Here is a 20,895-nt window from a genome sequence, read left to right as displayed (position 1 = left end):
GCACATTCTGCTTTTTGACACCCTATTTAGACCAGTGAGTACTTCAGGTTTCCATATTTTCTGACTGCTTTCAGCCAATGAGGGATCCCAGCAGGAGTTGCATGGGAGGAGGGGGACAATTACCTCTGACACCACTCCCACCCTCTTTTCAGAGGGGACTGGAATGTAGTCATTTAAGTGAATTATCTCAAAAATAATATTTGATACTAAGTAAATTACACCAAGTTTCTTCAATCTCTTGCATCAGAGAAGCTGATAGTCTGGGGTGGTGGGGAAGGAATGTCGGTTAGGCATGCAGAGCGGTAGAGAGTTTCATCTTTTCCTTTAGTACCAACTAGAGAGTTCTACTAGCAATACATAGAGGAATAGTGTGATCCAGTGCAGAAATTTTATATCCCTGGTCATCTTGTCAGCTGCCACCTTTCGTGCTTAATATTAAAGTGCTGTCATTTTCTACGGCTTTTAAAAATCATTTATGCTTCCTCAGCTCTGTAGTGCAGCATCATTAAATATCAGGCATAATGTTCCTAAAAAATGATACTTGGAACAAAATAGCAAACATGCTTTGGTGACTCAGAGCTGATCAGAAATCGACTGAAATTTCATGTCTCATATTTGTCAAGTTTTATAAGAGGGTACTATAAGCTTTGTCTAAGCAGCTCTAAAGGACTTGGGGAATGGGAGAAAGGTGCAGAGGCCTGTCTTCAGGTAGGGTAGAGGGGAGGGGAGGGGGAGAGCCATGGGAAGCCTTGAATTGAATCAAACCTTCATATGCAATTATCTGTTCCATCTCTCTCTCTCTCTCTCTCTCTCTCTCTCTCTCTCTCTCGGTGACCTTGGGCTTCAGGTTCCTTATTTGTCAGAAGGAGGAAATAACATATTTCTAGCTTCTCCAATCTCGGAGTGTTGAGGTAATGATCAAATGAGATAATGGCTGAGAAAGTGCTTTGGAAAGACTATCAAAGTGAGGTATTTTAAAATTGACACTTACTGAGCACGTATTAAGTGCCTTAGGAGACACAAAGATAAATATGACCCAGTCCCTACCCTGAGGAAGTTCATAATCCAGTTGAGAAGATTAAGACATGCACACGTGAAAAGCAAATAGTACAAGGCAGTAAAAATGTGTCAAAAGAGCAGTTTAGATCATAAATACTTGAGAGGGCACCTGGGTGGCTCAGTTGGTTAAGCGACTGCCTTCGGCTCAGGTCATGCTCCTGGAATCCCGGAATCGAGTCCCACATCGGGCTCCCTGCTCAGCAGGGAGTCTGCTTCTCCCTCTGACCCTCCCCCCTCTCATGTGTGCTCTCTCTCTCTCTTTCATTCTCGCTCTCTCAAATAAATAAAATCTTTAAAAAAATAAAATAGGGGCGCCTGGGTGGCTCAGTTGGTTAGGCAATTGCCTTCGGCTCAGGTCATGATCCTGGAGTCCCGGGATCGAGTCCCACGTCGGGCTCCCTGCTCGGCGGGGAGTCTGCTTCTCCCTCTGACCCTCTTCCCTCTTGTGCTCTCTAACTCTCATTCTATCTCTCTCAAATAAATAAATAAAATCTTTAAAAAAAATAAAATAAAAAAATAAAATAAAAAATAAAAAAAATAAATACTTGAGAAACTTGGGCGCCTGGGTGGCTCAGTTGGTTAAGCAGCTGCCTTTGGCTCAGGTCATGACCCCAGGGTCCCGGGATCCAGTCCCAGGCTCTTTGCTCGGTAGGGAGCCTGCTTCTCCCTCTGCCTGCAGCTCCCCCTGCTTGTGCACTCTCTCTCTCTCTGACAAATAAATAGAATCTTCTAAATACGTACATACATACATACATACTTGAGAAACTTAAGGTACAGAACCCTTTCTGAAGGAATGGATAGGAAAGACTATGAAATCAATTTTATCTTAACTGGGCCTAAAAGGAGAGAAAATCTGGATCATTTAGAAATGGAGGAAACATCCCAGCAAGCAGAGGCAGGGACAGGGAGTCCAAGCTGCCTCCTGGGTTCAAGAGGAGATGGGACTGGCTGAAGGGAAGGGGACTGTATAGGCCAGTTCTATCTAAGACTAGAACATTGAGCCTATAGACCATCTTGGCAATAAAAACTGCAGAAAAGTACTGAAAAAAAAGATCTTACAATCACACACCATCTGGTGTCCTTGAGCAAGTAAGATTTGCAAGAGAAGCCCTAGAATTCATTCTCTTTCTCTCTCCCTCTCCCTCCTTCTCTCCTCCCCCCCCCCAGATTAAAAAACAAAAACAAAAAACATGCACATGGGGGTACACGGCTAGTTCAAGTGGGAAGAGCCTGGGGCTTTTGATCTCAGGGTTGTGAGTTCGAGCCTCACGTTGGGTGTAGAGATTAGTAAAAAAATAAAAATAAAAATGAACAACAAAACACACACACAAAAACATTTTTATTAGGTATTTTGACACACAATCTTTAATATGTATGATTCATTAAGTTTTACCCTTAACTATACACACTATCACCACAATCAAAATAGTGAACATGGGCATTATCCCCTAAATGTTTACTTGTGCCCCTTTGTAATTTTCTCGGGCCCCTCTCAACCACTGATTTGCTGTCACTATAGATTAGTTTGCACTCTCTAGAATTTCATATAAATGGAATCAAATAAAGATGTACTCTTTTTTGTCTGGCTTCTTTCACTCAGCATAATTTTGCAATTCATACATGTTGTTGCTAGTATCAATAATCCATTTTTTTACCTCATGTCTTTTTTATTGCTGAGCAGTAGTACAGAATCCTCTTTAAAACTTTCATTTGTTTGGGTTTGTAGTTAAGGGGGTGTTTCCTTCATAACCCTAAGTTACCTATCTCGGTGCTTGGCATATGGAGGCACTTATTTGTTGCATGAGTGAATTTTGGCCACTCCCACAATGCTAATTCTTTATATAGTTTTGTTTGTTCAGTGGAATGCTTGACCTTTATGGGCCTGTCTCTTCATCAGTGTTCATCTCACATTCTGCTATGCCATATGCAAAATACAATCACTCACGTCTTAAATGTTCTTTAATGATAAAGCCAAGAACATGCTCAGAAGTAGTCCTGAGCTAGATTCCTGCAGGGAGTTGGGGGGAGGGAGGGTGTAGAAAGATAAATTAGGCGTAACTCCTGCCCACAATCTAGCTCTACTTTCTTGAAGACCTTGCTCTTGATCAAGTATTCAAAAAACACTAACGTGTATGTTTTTAACTTGATGATAAATGTAAATGGGAGCCTGAGAAAAAGTTTACTTAACCTTTCAGACTTGGACATTCCTTTGCTGCACTGTTTAGAATTACAGAGAAGAATGGAGATTTGCTGAGAGCACCTGGAAGGACTCTGCCTCCCACACTCTAGCTGGGGAAACAAAATGGTGCCACAAAGAAATTTCAGGTGAGTATTTAGCACATATTCTATTTATCAAACTAATGGAAAGTTTCAAGTAGAATATGGTCTCACATGGAAAATTTAGGCTTAAATAACCAGTTTCAAAGCCAGGATGTTAAAATAGCAGGTGGACTGTGGAACCACACTTAACCAAGCAATTGTTTAGAAAATTTAAAAAAGAAAAGAAAAAGAGCCATACCACTTTGAAAGTATCCAAAGACAAGTAGCAAGAATATATTTGTATTATGGACCCAGAAACTAGTTTCAGGAATGAAATTTACAGGCAGTCCAGAGGTTTTAGAATTATTTTCAAGGGTGTTCACTGGAAAATGAAGGTATTCAGAGACACAACTATTGATGATTAAGCTAGGAAATTCCATGCCCATTGTAAGTACAATGATTTAAGGAGGAAACAAGTGGATAAAGAAAATATGTAATCAACCTATGACATCAAATGAAAATTTTAGAACAAATGTTCATAATGTGCCATTTTTCAAATTGCTTAACCATTCCAAGGGGATTTCAAACCCAGCCGCCTTGTCGCTTCAAGGGTTGCCTGTCTCTTCATGGGAACTTTTGTTATACAAACTGAAATGAGCCTGGTTTTACTTTGAGACACCACTGTGAACTAGTATATAAATAAGGCCTGGTAGGACATTTTGGATCTCAAAGAGAAGTTGAGAAATTTGGCTCAAAAAATGGGACAGATTGAAACAATTTTTACCAAAGGAATATGAGACAGTAAAGGAAATTGATTCAGAAGAAGACTAGTATCATTTTGAAAAGCTAGACATGAGGCAAAACGTGTGCAGTTCTTGTTATAAGGATTGAGTGTGTTGTTGTAATGAGAAAACATGTGCCAGGCTGATAAAAGTATTTCCCTGGATTTTAAACTGATGATGACACTATCTTATACTGAGTTGCATATGAAAGAGATTTTCTCCTTTAAAAACTGTATCAGAACCAGTGGGAGAAACAGACCAACCAAAGGGCATTTGGAGTTTCATGCTTGGGAAGAACATACATTGTAAATTTTGAAATGCCTCCTAAGATTAAGGTGTTATGGCAAAAAAATTAATTAATTAATTAATTTTAAAAAAGTGAGACCTTGAGGAAGTTAGCAATTTAGTATACTTTCTAAATTCCATTTACCAAAGAGAAATTTTGCTAAACTAATTTACAGTATGCAACCATGGTTGCTAAGTAGATTAAGTATTACATCTGGGTTTCCCATGACTGGGTAGCCTTATAAAAAACCCAGGCATAGGGTTGCCTGGGTGGCTCAGTCGATTAAGCATCTGATTCTTGATTTCAACTCAGGTCATGATCTCAGGGTCATGAGATCGAGCCCTGAGTGGGGCTCCACACTCAGCAGGGAGTCGGCTTGAGATTCTCCCTCTCCCTCTGCCCCTCCCATTAGTCGCACGCGCTCTCTCGCTCTCTCTCTCTCTCTCTCAAATAAATAAATAAATCTTAAAACAACAACAAAACCCAGCCATAGGTAATTCTGGAATGGATGCTTTTCTTGGGCAGCATTTCAAAACTAATTTATTGATACCTTCAAATGATTATTAATGGGAGGCTCTATGGATGGGGAGCCCATCAGGATCATCCAAATCATCAAAAGTCTACAGAAGCCAGGCAGGTAAGCGGTGTGTGAAGCACACAGGGTGGTAGGGACTATGACAGATGAAAGGAGACCATACACCCTATAAAGGAGCAGCCATCACTTGGTTCCCACTAGTTGCTGTCTTGTGAGCCTGGAAGGGGGTTTGTGTGACAGATCTTCTGATTATTCAAAAACCCTTAGAAATCCCACTCTTCATATACAATATCCAGATTTTTATGTGAAATCTCCTGAACTGTAAATGTTGGCAACCAGTTATTTTATTTGCAACAGCTTATTATTACAACAGAGGCAGGACACGTGCATTGTATAAAAATAGAAAATGTAGGCCAACAACAAGAAAACATACTCTCCCACTCAGAGATCACCACTGTTAACACCTTAATGCATATCCTTTCAGTTCTTTTTTTTCCATACATATATAGACACTTTGGAAACAAAACACGAGTCCCCTGTACTGGTTTCGTAACTGGCATTTTGTTAATGATTTTTGACCTTTCCATCTCAGTAAATTTTCACCTCATCTAATTCCCTGTCCATATAAAAAATTTTCCAGTTGACTCCAAATATCCTTTTTTCCTTTTTAAGTTTTTATTTGTTTATTTGACAGAGAGAACACAAGCAGGGGGAGCAGAAGGCAGAGGAAGAGGGAGAAGCAGACTCCCCACTGAGCAGGGAGCCTGATCCGGGGCTCGATCCCAGGACCCTGGGATCATCACCTGAGCCGAAGGCAGATGCTTAACCGACTGAGCCACCCAGGCACCCCTCCAAATATCTTTTATAGCAATTTGCTTAAACCAATAGGGAATCCAGGACCACACATTGTATCGTTATTAGATAGCTTAAGTCTCTCTAATCTAGCAGTTTTGAATTTTTTAAGATCATACTGACTTGGAAACAAACTGAGGATTGCTGGGGGTGGGTGGGTGGGGGTATGGGGTAACTGGGTGATGGGCATTAAGGAGGGCACTTGATGTGATGAGCACTGGGTGTTATATGCAACTGATGAATTACTGAATTCTACCCCTGAAACTAATGGTGTACTATATGTTGCCTAATTGAATTTAAGTTAAAAAAAAAAAAAGAAAAGAAAAAAAAAATCATACTGACTTGCTGAAGAGTTAGCCAGGTATCCTACAGAATGCCTCCCTTCCTAAGTTTGTCTAGTTGCTTCCTTTTAGTGTCCTTTACTTTCTCTGTTCTGGGCATGGTGTGTAAACTGTAAGCTCTATCCAACACCTCTGGGGGGGGGGGAGGAGCTAGACTATACACTAGGCTGGGTTCTGTGTTTGCCTCACACCAGAACTGGTCCACTGGTTAGTGACACCAAGACCCATTCTAGGAGATGGGTGATGCCAAGACCATGCGCTGAGAGGCTACTTGACAATGTCCAGTTGTCCACCAACTGCTTCACTTATCGTTTTAACTCCAATGAATAATCTTTGCCAGGATCAATCAGGTATTCAAGTTCACAAAATGCTGTTCTTCCAATTCTGTCATTCTTTCTACATTTGTTAGCTGGCCTTTCCCCCCTCCTCAATGAGGGTTCAAATTAATATTATGAAAAATAACTCCCAGTGGGCCAAAGAATGCATCTGGGGGCAGGATTTGTCTATGGGCCACCACCTTCTGATCCACAGTGTAAGTCCAACAAAGTCTCCCCCCTGTCATCTGTCCCCTGCAGCATTAGGTCTTTTGTTTGACACTCAATTACTTTGCACTTGGTGACATGTTGCTTGTAATCTTCTCAGACATTTGATGTGTGTATTTGTCTCCCTGGCTAGACGGTGACCTCCTCAAGGGCAGGGACTCTCCTGCAGCGTCTTTCCTTTGCTTCTCCTAATGTGCTTTTATCGTCTCCTGGATTCCCTGGCTTTCCCACTAAAACTTTCCCTAGTTATTTATCATAATGAAGGGCTGATCTAATTTACAGTTTACTTGTGCTGTGGGAGTTCCTGTGATGAGGATGAGGGCTGGAGTGGGAGGCAAGAGGGGAAAGAAGCTCTCTATTAGTCTTCAAAAGCGGGAAAGTCATTTTCCAGCTGCATGACCTTGGGTAAGTGCCCTTATCACTGTTTCTGTTTCTTCATTTGGTAAAATGAGGTCACTGGGTTCTCTCTAAAGTGACACCCCGCTCGGCTCTAAGCATACGAGTTACCTGCACCTTTTGGATGTTCCTCCTAAGCTGTGTCGCCCTGCTTGGATAGCTCCCTTGCTCCCTTCACATGGGGCAGTGCTGTCCTTTCCAAGCCTAGGTGGACAGAATCTGCCTTGGACGACTCTCCAAACACCAGTTAGACTGCTCTAATCCATCCGTCCCAGTGACAGTTTGCTCGTTTCCAAAGTCAAACCTCAGTCCTTCACAGCCAGGGCCAAGTGTGGATATCCCGAGGGCTCTACACCAGTAACTGGCATGGCGGAGACCGTCTTAGGTCTTCCTTGGCTGTGAGGGAGAAGAGGACAGAGGTTGTCCTTGCCTTGGAGCCCCCTCATATTAGGGCTCTGAATGACCCCAGGCCCACTCTGGGGTCTGGATCCTTCTAAACAACAAAATGCTTTTGCTCACTGGTTTTTCCAATCCTTTTGTCTCAGTTCTATCAGTCTCCTTTCTCTCGTTTTCCCTTCTTTATAGGTACAATCTCAAGGACCTCCTCCAGCTGGCTTTATGTGCCTGAAGATAGCTTTCTCTTTCTTGGCTGAGGACAGTCTCCAGCCTGATTACAAATGGACTCTTACCATCTCCCTGGCCTAGAGAGTTCCAGGTGGTGAAGGGGGAAATGGGTCTCTAAGGAGTGAGGCAGAGAGAGAACCACCACCAGCCTTATTCTTCACAAACCACATTCAGGCCTGTGGTGAATGGGGCTGACCAGAGCAAACGGCCAAAGTCGGCCCCTGTACTGTGACTCTCATCTAGAGACACAAAATGGATCTGTAATTCTTCCATTTCCCCCTTTCCCCATCTCAGGCCTAGTGGCTGCTGATGAAAATCAGGTGGTTAGTTGGCCAAACAAGGTCTACTTATTGCTGTATCCTTTGCAGCGCCCCAGGAATCTATCAGCTGTAGATATGAAACAGGACAACTAAGGATGAGCAGTCTCCCAGCGAACAGGAAGAAGGCAAACTCTTGCAATGCAGGGCACACTTGGGAGCCCACCAGTGATGATGTGGGGTGGCAGGGGCTGCTCTTCTGCCACGGCCTGCCTTCCCTGGGCCTGTCCTCATCAGATGTTAGCACTTGTTTTTCCTCGGGAAGGAGGGAGAGAGTAGCCCCAGGGTCAAGAACAGTCTTGGGAAGCCCCAGGGCTGGCACAGATGAGCATAGACCCAGAAAGGAATCAGCCAGTCAGCAACAGATGGGAGGCTGAAATCAGAGTGAGAAACGAAGGGTCAGAGCGGACACGACCCCCAAGAGTCAAAGAAAGGATGGATGTAAAGTTATACGTGCTTGCCTGGATTTCCCCGGCCTGCAGCGGCCTGGTGAGAAAACTGCCCAGTCAGAGTCTTTGTAGTCACTTATTTAATAATAATAACTCAGAAGAAGCAATCCCAGCTGTAGACCAAGTTATCTAGTTTCAGAACATTTATCACTCCAAAAAGTGCATCGCCTCCGGCAGTCAGTGGTATGAATGTGAGCTCTTCCTCTCAATCATACCCTCATGCACAGGCCTCTTCTCTGCAACCCCAGCTTGGCTGACACGGCCACCTTAGAATAACCCCTAAATGTGGAATTTCTGTTCTCAGGAGTCACCATTTCCAGTATGAAACTCTTAGTGACAAAGAATGAAGACTAAGGATCAAAGATTATCAGATTAATTTGCCTAAAACCAACTCACCTAGAGACAATTAGTCTCAAATATTTATCAAATCTGCAGCATTTCAAAAGGATTTAGCAGAGTTACCCTTTCACTTTTTATTGCTCTTGTCTATGTAACCTTTAACTGTTAGCCAACTGAATATGCCACATGCTTGTTCATTTGTTTAGAATATATTGGCATTTTTAACAGCAGGGATGTAGAAATTAGGCCAAAGCATCAAAGTCATATGAGCTCCATTACGTTTTCCAAGGCATCTAATTTGTAAAGGGATATTAGATTAAGAAACACAAAAAATGATACACAAAATGTCTGTACCAATTAATTATATTTATTGCTAGGAACTTTAAACTTTTTCAAAAAATGTTGGAAAAGTAGATAACATAGGGAAAGATGTCCGTAAAAGTAGGAAACAATCTCATTTACAAAGTGCTGCAAATTTGATAAATTTATGTTGACAATAACTCAGAAGTACTGTTGAATGAATAGATTTAAATCCTTAAAACACCCAAAAATAATAGAACACCTAAGTGAACACCTAAACGGTTCCCCAAATGGAAGTGAGCTTTTGGCAAACTGGTCATTAAGTGACGTAAACTTTGGCAGCTCTCTCTGCCCATGGGTCCTGTCCCCGCGCTTTCAATAAAAACATCCTTTCTGCACTGAAAAAAATACAAAAAACAAAAAAAAAAAACACCAAAAAGCCCAGTGAAGTAAAGTTAAGTGTATAAGTGTTCCATGAATTTAAAATTGGCTTTAGAGGGACCAATTTTAGCCAAACGGACTAGAGCCAGGTCAAAGCATGTCGCCCCTCTGGCTCCCCAGAACCTCAGGGCTTGGGAGTTGCAGTGGCTAGAAGCCTGGATCCCTCTGCAGGGTGGCAGGTCTGGAGTGGTGGGCTCCTGTGAGGGGACGGGGATGACAGTGTCCTGAGAAGAAGGGAGTGAGAGAGCGGGTGTGTATCTGTGAGTGTGCCCCTGTGTGTATAGTTGGCTGGAGGGCTCCATGTGCCTGCACCTGGGTGCGTGGCCTAGCTTGAGGCCTCCTGCATGGCTCACCTGGCACCTCCACCCCCAAAGACCCACTCGTTACGTCCCCGAGCTGAGGAGAAGAGGAACCCAGGACAGGCACCCACCCGGCCTTCCCAGGCCCACGTGAGTCCCTGAGAGACATGCCAACACTGGCAGCAGGTCCACCCGAGCTGCCCCTGCTTCCCAGCACAGGGGTGAGCGGCTCTCCTGGTCCTTAGAGAGAAGATGACCAAGAAACAACTCATGGATAAGGTCCAGTTTCCACCTCTTCATCCAGATACAGAGATAAGATACTTGGTAAGAACCTGCTGACCCCGTATCTGACCCACATGAGGGGTGCAAAAGAGTGAGGAGTGTTCATAATGTCCTCTCTTCCTATAATCCAAAGCCGGAACATTGCTTGACTTATGCATAAACGGATACTGGAGATACAGACCAAAACCAGACCTTTAGAAAGTCCTGGAACCTGCCTGTGCATACCCGAGTATATGCTACAGCACAGGTTGTGCACATGGGAAGAAAGCTAGTCACCCCACCATGGCAATCGGAAGGGTCCTTCTCCACAGTCCATTTGGAATGTCGTATCTTTGGGTCTCTGGCCCATGGGGCCCTCCCCAGAGGACTCTTCTGCCTGACCTGGGAGTGCGTTCCTGGCCTCGGCTGGCCTCAGAGGGGCCCTCTGGCCAGAGGAGTTTGTCAGGGGTGGCGAAGGCAGCAGCGGTGACCGCAGTTCAGATATAGTTGGCAGGGGGCTGTCGGGCACTGAGCCGCTGCATGTGACAGCCGTGGCAGAGCAAGTGCCCATCCAGAGGGAAGCAGCAGCAGCCTTCCTCGTCACTCAGCTGCATCCGGCAGTCCTAGGGAAGAAGGACACCTAGTTCACCTCAGCCTGGGCACCTCGGACATGTTGGGAGTCTGCCCTGCTCCACACCAGCCTCCTAAGGACTGGAAGAAAGGGGGGGGGGGGGCGGTTGGAAGCAATGGACTCCCAGAGGAGAAGCCCGAAAAAATACCTCAGCAGGACAGCAGGTGTCGCTGCTACAGCAGAAATAATGAGCCGGCCTCCCATCTGCAGGGGTTACCAGGAGTCCCCAGTTTAGTCTTGCCTCCAGGGAAGCCAGATGCAGAAAGCACTAAACCCTCAGGACCAGAGAGCCTGGCTGGAGGACGGGAGGACGGGAGAGATACTGGGGACGGGTCGGAGCACCTTCCTGGCTTCCATGCCTCAGACCTCTCCTACAGACTCGGGCAGTCCAGGGACATGCCTCTTCCCCCAGCCCCGTTCCCCTGCTCCAGATTCTCCTCCAGGAGCCCTGGCTCCTAGCACTCACCTCACAGTGGTAGCACTCAAAGTGATAATCTCGGTCCATGGATATCACCCTCACAATGTCCTCACAGCCCTGAAATGATGCAGACCCCCATGGGATGAGCGTAGCATGACAACCCCGATTCTGCCCTCCCCGCTACGGGCCCCTTCCCACCCCAATGCGAAGATCATACGGAGGGCCTCCAGAGAGAGCTCTCTGCAATCATCTGTAGCCTTGAGATGGCCTTTGCAAATCCTCCTAGAGCTTTCCCCTCCCCTTCCTTGGTGCTGCCTCCAGGAGGGCATGTCCTCTCACAGTTTTCCCTCTGTCCAGCAGCTCTGGCCTTACCTACCTCTCCGAGCTGTGCAGAGGCAAAGGGGCAGGCAGCCTAAGTAAAGTAAGCTAGGCTGGGGACGAGGAGATCCAGTAGGGTCTGGCTCCTCACTGGCTTTTGGATTCTCTCCCTAGGCAAACGTGTAGCACACACAGCATAAATCACTGCCGACATCTTCCTTCCAGCCCTGAGGATTCTTCCTACCTTTTTCTAGCCCCTACATCTGGGATCTGGTGACCCTGACCTCAAAGAAAGGAAGTCTCCTCCTCTGGACTGGGAGAGACGGGATGAAGCCTGGGCCCAGTGAGGCTGTCAGACATGTCCAGGCCCGGATGTTAGGGTCAGGGTGGTGACCCTGAGAGCAGAGTCACACGGGAATCTTCAGAGTACATTCCTCAGCACCACTGCCTCCCGCGGGAAGCCAGGCCGTATGTCCCCATCCCCTTCCCAGGGGCAGCGGCACTGGCTGCCCTGCAGGAGAACCCAGACATACTGACCTCTGAGGGGAGGATGGGCTGGCCACAGGCCGCACACTTAGGAGCATAATTTCTGAAAAAGAGAGGGCACAGAGAGAGGAGTTGAGGTTGGGGAACCCCCGAGGCCAGTTCCACACCATACCCCATGGGGGTAACTCACTTGTGGTAGTCAGTGACACAGTACACCTGGTTGGAGAAGTCCACTGTGAAGGGGATGCCATCTAGACACTTGTTGCAAACGATGCATCGGAAGCAGCCTGGGTGATAGGACTTCCCCATGGCCTGCAGGATCTGGCTCACGGGGTGGTAGGAGAATCAATCAGTCTCCCTCTAGTCTCGGTTCTCCAGCTCCCCATGGTGCTCCCCGCTGTCCCCCAACCTCATCCAACTCCCTGCCCTCCTCCCAGAACAATGCTATGTAATCTGAGGGGCCTAGGCCTCTTAAAACAGAGCCAGGGGGGCGCCTGGGTGGCTCAGTCGTTAAGCGTCTGCCTTCGGCTCAGGTCATGGTCCCAGGGTCCTGGGATCGAGCCCCGCGTCGGGCTCTCTGCTCGGCGGGAAGCCTGCTTCTCCCTCTCCCACTCCCCCTACTTGTGTTCCCTCTCTCGCTGTGTCTCTCTCTATCAAATAAATAAATAAAATCTTAAAAACAAAAACAAAAACAAACAAACAAACAAAAAAAAACCCAGGCAGAAACCTTGAAAACGGTCTTAGAGAGCATCCAGGCCAGTGGTTCTCACCCCGGGCTGTATATTAGGATCGCCGGGGGAGCTTGTAAAACCCATCAATGCCTGGGCCTCACCCCAGAGGTTTTCATCACAGTCTCTGATGACGACCCAGGCACTGGTCATATTCTTTACTTCTTGCCAGGTGATGTGCTAGGGTTGAGGACCACTGATCTAATCCTAGTCCTCCTTCATATGGAAAAGAAAAAAAAACCAACAACAACCCTGAGTCCTAACTGAGTCCATCCAGTAGCAGGAAGGGGATTAAGACCCAGGACCCTGCACTCCTAGCTTGGCTGTGCGTGCAGAATGAGGCAGGGACCAGATCACAGAGGCTTGGGATGGCAGGATTAGGGGTCCAGACTTGACCCCACCGGCAGAAGGAAGCCACTGTAAACAGCTGCTCTGGGGAAGAATGAGAGGAAAGCGACTCATGCAGTGAGGGTTCCTCCCCCCACCTTTTCTTAGGACCCACGTAGCCCCTGGTTCTACCCATCAGCCCCCCAGCCTCAGTGAGTCTCAGCTGACGACACTTTGCTTACCTTCTCCAAAATCAAGTGACCACAGACACAGCATTTCTCAGCTGCCTCCTGAAACCCTGAAAACTAGGGAGAAAGAAAAGACCAAGGGAGGATATTACAAGTAGAGAACGACCTGATGGGTGGAACCCCAGTGAGCCGCCAAGAAGGGGGGTCCCAGCGTGGGAGCCATTCCAGGCCCGGGGAACCCCTCACTCACCAGATAATCTTCCTCACAGTACACGGAGCCATTGACGCTGTAGAAAGCCTTGCAGCGCAAAGTTCGCCCTAGAAGCAGCAGACAAGGGACTGGAGCCATCCCAGGGTCCGCGTACAGGGCGTCCCCGCCCCAGGGTCACTGCTCTCCAATGGCGCATGACGTATTTAAACCTGGACTTTAGTGCCCGTGCTCCTCACTGCTGTGTGTCCTCCCTCTCTACACAAAAATCCCATGCGGCGCAGTTCCAATTTACTTTGGTCTCATTCCTGCCAAATTCCCCTCTCCTCTGCTCGCTGCTCCTCCAGTTCCTGCCTCAACAGTTTTCTAGGATCCTGCCCTTCCTCGATGAGTGTCTTCCTATCCAGTGCATGTGGAGCCACCAGGGAGAGCAAAGCCAACCCCAGGCTGGGGGGCAAGGTGAAGGAGCTCTGAACAAGGTGCCGTCCAATGCCCAGGGAGGGGGTCGCACTGTTGCAGGCCTTGCCCTCTGGGACCTTCCAACAGAAGGGCCTCTGCCTATGCACAGCCATCCTGCTCTCTTAGCCCTGTCTGTCTTCTTCCAGAGACAGGCCCAGTAGAGGTCAGGAAATATTGGCATTACTGTTGGGGACAAAGTGCTTTGCTTGGGAGCAAAGTCATTGCCCTTTCCCCCTGCACTAGACCGCTCCCCCAAGCTTAGAGGAACCCAGAGAATCCAGGATCTTCTGTGAGCAGACAAGGCATGTGACCAACACTTAGGAACTGCTCCAGGGTGTCTAAATTGTCAGGGAGAGGGGAGGAGTGAGACCCAGGGTGGAGAATGGGCAAGTGTGCCACCTCCTCTGCCCTCTTCTGATCAAAATCTCTTCTACCTCTGCCCAATGGTTTGGAAAAGCTGACTTAGAAACTCGTGAGACACAGCGCGAGTACACAGAGGGAAAGAGGCACACCCAGAAGAGGCCCTATACACAGGAGAGACAGATGGAGGAACCTAAGAGAACCAGGCAGAGGTGGGGGGTGACAGGGGGCGGGGGTGGTGGTGGTGGGAGAGAAAAGCCGAGTGCTGGAGTCAGACAGGCAGAGATAGGAGATTAAAGGTTTAGCAGAGGAATCAAGAGTGGGCAAGCAGTGGGGAGGGGTAATGAGGGAGGTGAGGGAAGGGCTGGGGAGTTGAGGCCGCTGGGAGCACCCCCCCCCCCAGGCGGGCCTCCTGAGCTAACAGTGGCAGGCATTCCTGGAGCGTGATGTCATCAGCTTGGCATGGCCCTGTGGCCTGCACTCCAGCGAGGTGGCTGAACTCTGACCAGCCAAGAGAAAACCCCCTCTCTCCGCCCCCCAGGGCTCCCCACTCCCCCAGCCCACCCCCACCCTTCCCACATTCCAGTCTTTCACTGTCGCCCCAGGCAACTCAGACTGCCCAGGACCAAACCCCACCAAGGAGAGGCCGAGGCCGAGGAGGCCGGGCTCGAGTCCAGGCTGGGCAAGCAAGGAGGCAGAAGAAAGAGAGAGGAACAGAGGGGAGGAAAAGAGGCTGAGTGGAGGAAGGGAGGGCTGACCCCAGAAAGCAGACCCAACATAGGGGCTGGAGAGCCAGGTACAGCAAAGAGGAGGGCAGGTGGGGCAGCAGTGGGCATCCAGACACATGGGGGGGGCACCAAAGAGGCACAAGCTCTGCTTTCCCCAGGCCCTTGAGAGTGTGTATGCGTGTGGGGCGTGCCTGAGGCCTCAGCCCCCCCGTGCACAAGGCCTAGGGGTCCACTCACCACAGGAGCAGCAGACAAAGCACTGGGTGTGGTAGAGACTGTCCAGGGCCTGGCAGGCGTTGCTCTGCCCATAGATGCCTTTGTTGCACTTAATACAGGTGCCTGAGGGGAGAGAAGAGGTTGTCAGCATCACACCTAACACCCCCAGCTCAAAACCAGGGATTCGGGATCTTTCCTGACTGCTCTTTCCTGATTGCTCCAGAGGACCACCAGTCCCAGCCTTCCTTTGATGGGCTCCCTCCTGGGAAGAGAGGAGAGCGAGAAATGGAATGCAGCAAGGTCTTGGCTGAGCAGACCCAACCTTGTTTACTGATTAATCAACAGATATTTTCTGAGCATCTATTTTGTGCCTGGCAAAAATATGGTGCCCGATACTGTGGAAAATTGGAAGAGCGCCAAAGATATGGTCGTTGACCTTCAAATGTGCAGATTCTGTCAGGGAGAAAAGACTAACAGGCAAGGGTATGACCCCCGTTGTACTGTGTGGGACAAAGAGTCAGAGATGCCAGTCCATAATGGCCCAGCAGTGGCCTCCTAGAGGCCTAGAAAGCCTCTCTGGGACCTCAGTTTCCCCATCCATAAAACGAGCTGCTATATGGCTACAGAATGACTTCTTACTGCTCCACACCTCCATCTAGGCTTCCAAGGGTAGAAAGAAGGATATGGCTCAGCAGAGGGCCCTGTGCAGAGGGGACCATGTGAGCATGACTCCTGTGGGGAGGTGGCTGCTAAGAATGTAGGGTGTGTTCCAGGCACTGGAGGTTGCACAGGAAGGTGGGGGAAGGGTGACAGAACCCCTAATGTCTCCCTGAAATCTATCATGGGAAGGATAGAGCTGAACTGCTCTTCTCTGACAGCCCCCCTCCTAAAATACATACACCTGGCTCTGGCACCCACCTTTCCTGGGTGTGTTCTTCTCTCCCTCCACTCCCCAATTCCAGGCTCATGAGTGAGGGCTAGGGCCTGTCTTTGGGGAGCAGATCCCAACGGGCCTGCCTCACCCGCCCCACCTCTCCCCCTCGGCACACTGCCATACTCCTTGCCTGTTGGGGCCCATCCCAGTCTTTGCCCAGGGGCTTGGGAGCCCGTGCAGCAGCTGCAGCGACTGATGGGCCCAGGCCTGTCCTGCTCCCACCCTCTGGCAGCTGGCAAGGCTGGAGCCAAGGAAGAGGGCCCCTAACTAGGGGCCAGAGTAGGAGGGTAACAGTCAGGCTAGGAATTCTGTCAGAGGAGGCAACCTGACTCTCAGGGAAAAGAAGACTCTACCTCTGGGGTCAAAAGGCCCATAAGGGTGAGCCAAGATCGCCATGCCAGGGGGGCCCATCAGAAGCATTTCTCTGCGAAGCCTTGGACATTATGGTAAGACAGGTGCAAACTGCTCAGACATGTCCACCTAGCCTCCTCTAACCCAGCATATCTACACCTAGGTTCTTCCTGCCATTTTATTGCACTCTGTCCAAGCCCCTTTCTTCCTTTTCACTCTGATGGCTCAGCCAAAGAGACTTCTTTGCCCTCAACTGCCACTTCTCATGGGCTCCAAACGGAAACTGCTAAAAGGACCTGGTCCCTTAGTCTCCCTTGACCAAAGCGTCATCTACTCTAGGTTTTCCTCTCTTAGGATGGGAGGATTGGGGTTGAACGGGGCAGGGAAGGCCCTGTCAGCCTGCAGCCCTGCTACCTCTCAACTTCCGCCTCAACCTGCCCTCCCTGGCTAGGTTCCTCTCCCTCTCCCCATTTCTAGCCATAGAGGTCTAGAGCATGGGGTCCAGGGCAGGAACATGGATGGTGAGAAAGGTGAGGAGAGGCCCAAGGCCTTCCACTTCTTTTCTTCCCACCGTATTAGCATTTCTTTATATAACGAAGTGGTGGCTGTGGGTCTTAGCTAAAAAGATCCTCAAGATCCCAATATCCCCCGGTAGCTGAGACATATAATCAATCGATACTCCTTAAAGGTAATCGCGTGCGGGAGAGAGAGAGCGACCAGGTTTCCTTAACAGCGGCAGAAGATAACGTGCTATTTCTAGCCCGCATTCTGAGCAGGTTGTGGCCCAAACTGAAGGCCAGGTTATTCCTGTCAGTTACACAGGGTCATTAACCTACTAGGGATGCTGGTGTCCAGGTGGTCACGGCTTCTGCCCTGACTTCCGGAGGATGGGGAAAGTAGAAGCGCACACCATCAGGTCTCCGCTTAAATGCCCACGCACGCAGCAAGCCAGCAGGACTGGGACGAGCGGGCGGCAGGGTCCCTGCTTTCCTTCCCAGAGCGCTTCACCCTCCCTCCCAGGCTCCATTTCCCCGACCGCGGCCACGGCTCCGCGCGTGTTAGCAAACAGCACCCCCCCACACACACATACCCCGCCCCACCGCACCCCACCCTCCGCCCCGCGCCGCGCGGCCGGCCCCGCCCGCGGGCACCTGGAGCGCCCGGGCAGGAGCCGGCACGCACGCGGCCCGCCCGCCCCGCCCCCCACCCGCGCATTCCCCGAATTCCTGCGGGCGGAGCTTGGGCCCGGGTGGGGGCGCGGCGCGCAGAAGCCTGCAGGGGCACCGCCGCCAAGGGGGGAGCAGGATGGGGGGATGCTCTCACTCCCCACTTGGTCCCCTCCCGAGGAGGCCTCCTTCCACGAAAAACGGAGGCTCTAAAGCTTCAACTGGGACTCACGAGATAATCAGGGGGGTCGAGAGTAGCAGGAATAAGGAACCCCTGGTCCATTTGAGACCTGGTGGGAAGGGGAAATCCCTCTTGTCTCTTTTCTAGCTCCGCGTCTCCGCCTCCGACTTCCCGGCGCCGGCAATTTGGGCCGTCGGGGCAGTGGGGAACGAAAGCGGTGACGGGTCCCGTCCCGTCCCTAACCACTTCTCTCACTCACCGAAGTAGTCCTCCCTGGCCTCCGGCTCCCGCATCCGGGCCCGGGCGGCCTCTGGAACGAACGGACCCGGCGGCTCCTCGAGACCCGACGGCTCAATCCCCGAGGGTTCCCCGCGGGCGCCGGCTTCTCGCCCCCCCGTGCCCACCGTCAGGCGCAGCAACGCTGTTAGCTCATCCTGGTATCGGGCGCCCGCGGCGCAGTCCCCGTAGCCGGTCACTGAGTGTCGTCCGGGTTGCGCCCCGCGTCTCTCCAAGGGCCCTGCCGCTCCCACTCCGGCCCCGGCTAGAGCTCCGGGGCTGCCCAGGGCCGGGGGATATGAGTGGCGGCTTTCCTGGCAGCCGAACCCCGCGGGCCGGTGAGCGCACAGTCGGTCCAGGGCAGCGTGGAGCTCCGGGTAGGCGGACGGCACCCCTCCAGGGGAATAGCCCGCTGGAGCTCCCGCCAGGGGAGGGCCAAACAGGCAGGGCCCGGCGGGCAGGGGGCTGCCGTGGCGCTGGTCGTAGCCCATGCTGATGCCGCTCGTACGATTGCTGCAGGGTCGGCTACCTCCGGCTCCGCCTGCCCCCGCCCCGTCCAGCAGCAGGCTGCCGCGGGGGCTGGACGGCTTGCTGGCGTCGCTGGCTGAGCTACTGGCGAAACTGGAGCGGGGGCTTAGAGCTGGGGCCGTAGTCTCCAGCCGAAAGTCGGGGGGCAATGACTGAGGTAGAGGCAAGGCCCGGGTGGGAGGCGGCCCCCCGGGAAAGGAGCCTTCGTAGCGCTGCGCCTCAAAGGAGCCGCGCGGGTTCCGCTCAGCGTCCAGGGGGCCCTGCTCCCGGGCTGGCTCCAACGGCTCATCCCCAGGTCCCCCAGTAGCTCCACGGGGCCCTGATTTCCTAGGAACCCCCAACCCACTCAGGCGCCCCTTGCCCGACCCGGGAGTCCCATCAGACCCAGACCGGCTAGATTCACCCTTTCTGCGGCCGAACTTGGCGCTGCCGGAGTCCGAGAGCCTTAACTTCTCCAGCAGGCGACTGGCTTTCTCCCCTAACCGCTCCATGCCCTCGGGCCTGGGGCCTCCAGCCCCCTCCCCGCCCGGCACCCTGCAGCGTCTCGGCGGCCGCTTCTCTTTCCCAGCGGCCGGACTCCGGTTCCCCGGGGGCACGGGGTAGGCACAGAGGTTTAGCCGGCGGCCCGGATGCCCGGCGCCGGGAATCCCGCAGCATCCCCCAGCGAGAGGGGCTGCTTCCCCCCGCGCATCAGGGGTTAAGCGAAGCTAGAAGGGCCTACGGCCTCGGCTGTCCCGTCCGCAGGTCTGTCTGTTCACGCGTCCACTCGCCCGGCCGCCCCACTCTCCCCGGCCCCCGCCCCCCTCGCTCTCACACTCAGCACAGACCGAACTTCTCTCCCAAACTTTTGTCTGCCTGGCCGGATCTACTTTCCGGGAGGGGCGGAGCGCTGTGTGCGAGAGGAACGCGGGTGTCTGCGCAGGGATCTCTCGTACGCGGGCGGGGGAGGGTGCTGCTGATGCTAACTGTCCTGGACGTGGAGACCCGCCGACTGGAGGCGAGAGGCGGCCGAGGGGCAGTTTGGGCAGCTGCTACTACATCTCTCAGGAATTGGGACCGGGAAAAGTGAGGGAGGGGGGAGAGGAACTCTTTGTTTGCAGTTGGAATGCGCGGAGGGGCACGGTGGAATGTCGCGGTCCTGGACGGGGTGACGCGAGGCATGTTCTGCGCAAACATCGTGACTTTGTTCCTACTGTGGGGACTGTGGGAGAGATGAAGAGAGACTGGCACAGAAGTAGTAAGGCAGGGAGAGATCCATAGAGAGGGGGACAGGGAGAAAGAAAGGTAGATACATAAAGAGGTTCAGAGACGCTAATGTGAAGAGCCCAGAAGGGCGAGGAAGGTCGCGTAGAGAGGTGGTGGAAGACAGGTAGCGAAAGAAAGGGGGAGCCGGAGCAAAGGGAGGGGATCGTGGGTGGTGCGCAGACCGAAGGATGAGCAGACTAAGAAAAAGGCAAATTTGTGCAAGTCCAGACAGAATGAGAGCCCAACATATAAACTGCAATAAAAGGACACCACTTTCTGAACCCAAAGCTCTGCGCGGGTAGGGAGGGAAGGAGCTTTGGTGTCTATGCAAAAGAAACGAGGAGGAGGGTTGGGACTCATCTCTAAGGTCCGGGTAGGACAGAAAGAGGACTAGAAGACACCCCCTGGTGTTGGGAAAAGAGATTTTTAGCAACTATTTCAGGCGACTATAGGGATAGAAGGCCTGGTTGTTAAGACTAGCAAACGCCTCCCCCGTTGGTGGGCCCACAGGAGATTGTAATAAAGAATAAGTATTAAGAGGAAGAAAACAAATGTCATTTAGACGGGCTAGCAAGTGAAAATGATCAGGGTGGAAAAGGGAAAGGGGAAGCTTCTGGTGTTGGCCATACTGTAAACATCAAGAATAAGGAAAGGAAGAAACGGTGGCTGAAGCTGAACATGCCTAATTAAATACCAGCGCAACTGATTTTGCCCTTAGCACATCAGGGACAAGGGGTAGAGGAGGTAAAATGGGGAAGGAAAATGATTCCTTTGTATTTAGATAGTAAATGAGTATGAAAATTTTATGCAAACAAATCATGCATATTATTTTCATTTCAACATTTTGAACACCTTTCATAATCTTAATGTAGCCTTAGGGAATGGGGAAGCAAAGGAGGTTAATATCTTTGGGGAAGTTAATTTGGCACAAACTATTTGGCTTCTTTGTCCTACCTGCATTGTCTTCCTGACCTCATCTCTCTGGGTAATCAGCCTCTCTGTTTCCCTGTCAGGCCTACAGCTTTTCTCTGATCCAGAGGAGAGTTCACTATCAGACTAGAAGTA

At 50.7% G+C, this 20,895-nt stretch overlaps 1 protein-coding gene across 7 annotated transcripts; it reads right to left on the bottom strand.

Moving 5' to 3' along the window:
* Window positions 1–9,126: 9,126 nt before the first annotated feature.
* Window positions 9,127–19,391, bottom strand: AJUBA (ajuba LIM protein). Of its 7 annotated transcripts, none has more exons than XM_027571895.1 (8): window positions 18,041–19,391; window positions 15,171–15,272; window positions 13,429–13,496; window positions 13,233–13,295; window positions 12,126–12,256; window positions 11,987–12,038; window positions 11,180–11,248; window positions 9,127–10,705 (listed from the first exon to the last, which is right to left on the bottom strand). In XM_027571895.1, the coding sequence occupies exons 1-8, from the start codon at window positions 19,074–19,076 to the stop codon at window positions 10,580–10,582; spliced, it is 1,647 nt and encodes a 548-aa protein (XP_027427696.1). In that variant the 5' UTR covers window positions 19,077–19,391; the 3' UTR covers window positions 9,127–10,579. The 7 variants fall into 7 exon arrangements, with proteins under 7 accessions (XP_027427696.1, XP_027427699.1, XP_027427697.1 ...); XM_027571898.1 differs by lacking the exon at window positions 18,041–19,391 and adding an exon at window positions 17,271–17,460; XM_027571897.1 differs by having other exon boundaries at window positions 10,653–10,786.
* Between the last annotated feature and the right edge of the window lie 1,504 nt (window positions 19,392–20,895).

The sequence above is a fragment of the Zalophus californianus genome, chromosome 6, assembly GCF_009762305.2.
Source record: "Zalophus californianus isolate mZalCal1 chromosome 6, mZalCal1.pri.v2, whole genome shotgun sequence".
Taxonomy (NCBI): domain Eukaryota; kingdom Metazoa; phylum Chordata; class Mammalia; order Carnivora; family Otariidae; genus Zalophus; species Zalophus californianus.
This window is presented reverse-complemented; position numbering and strand designations above follow the sequence as displayed.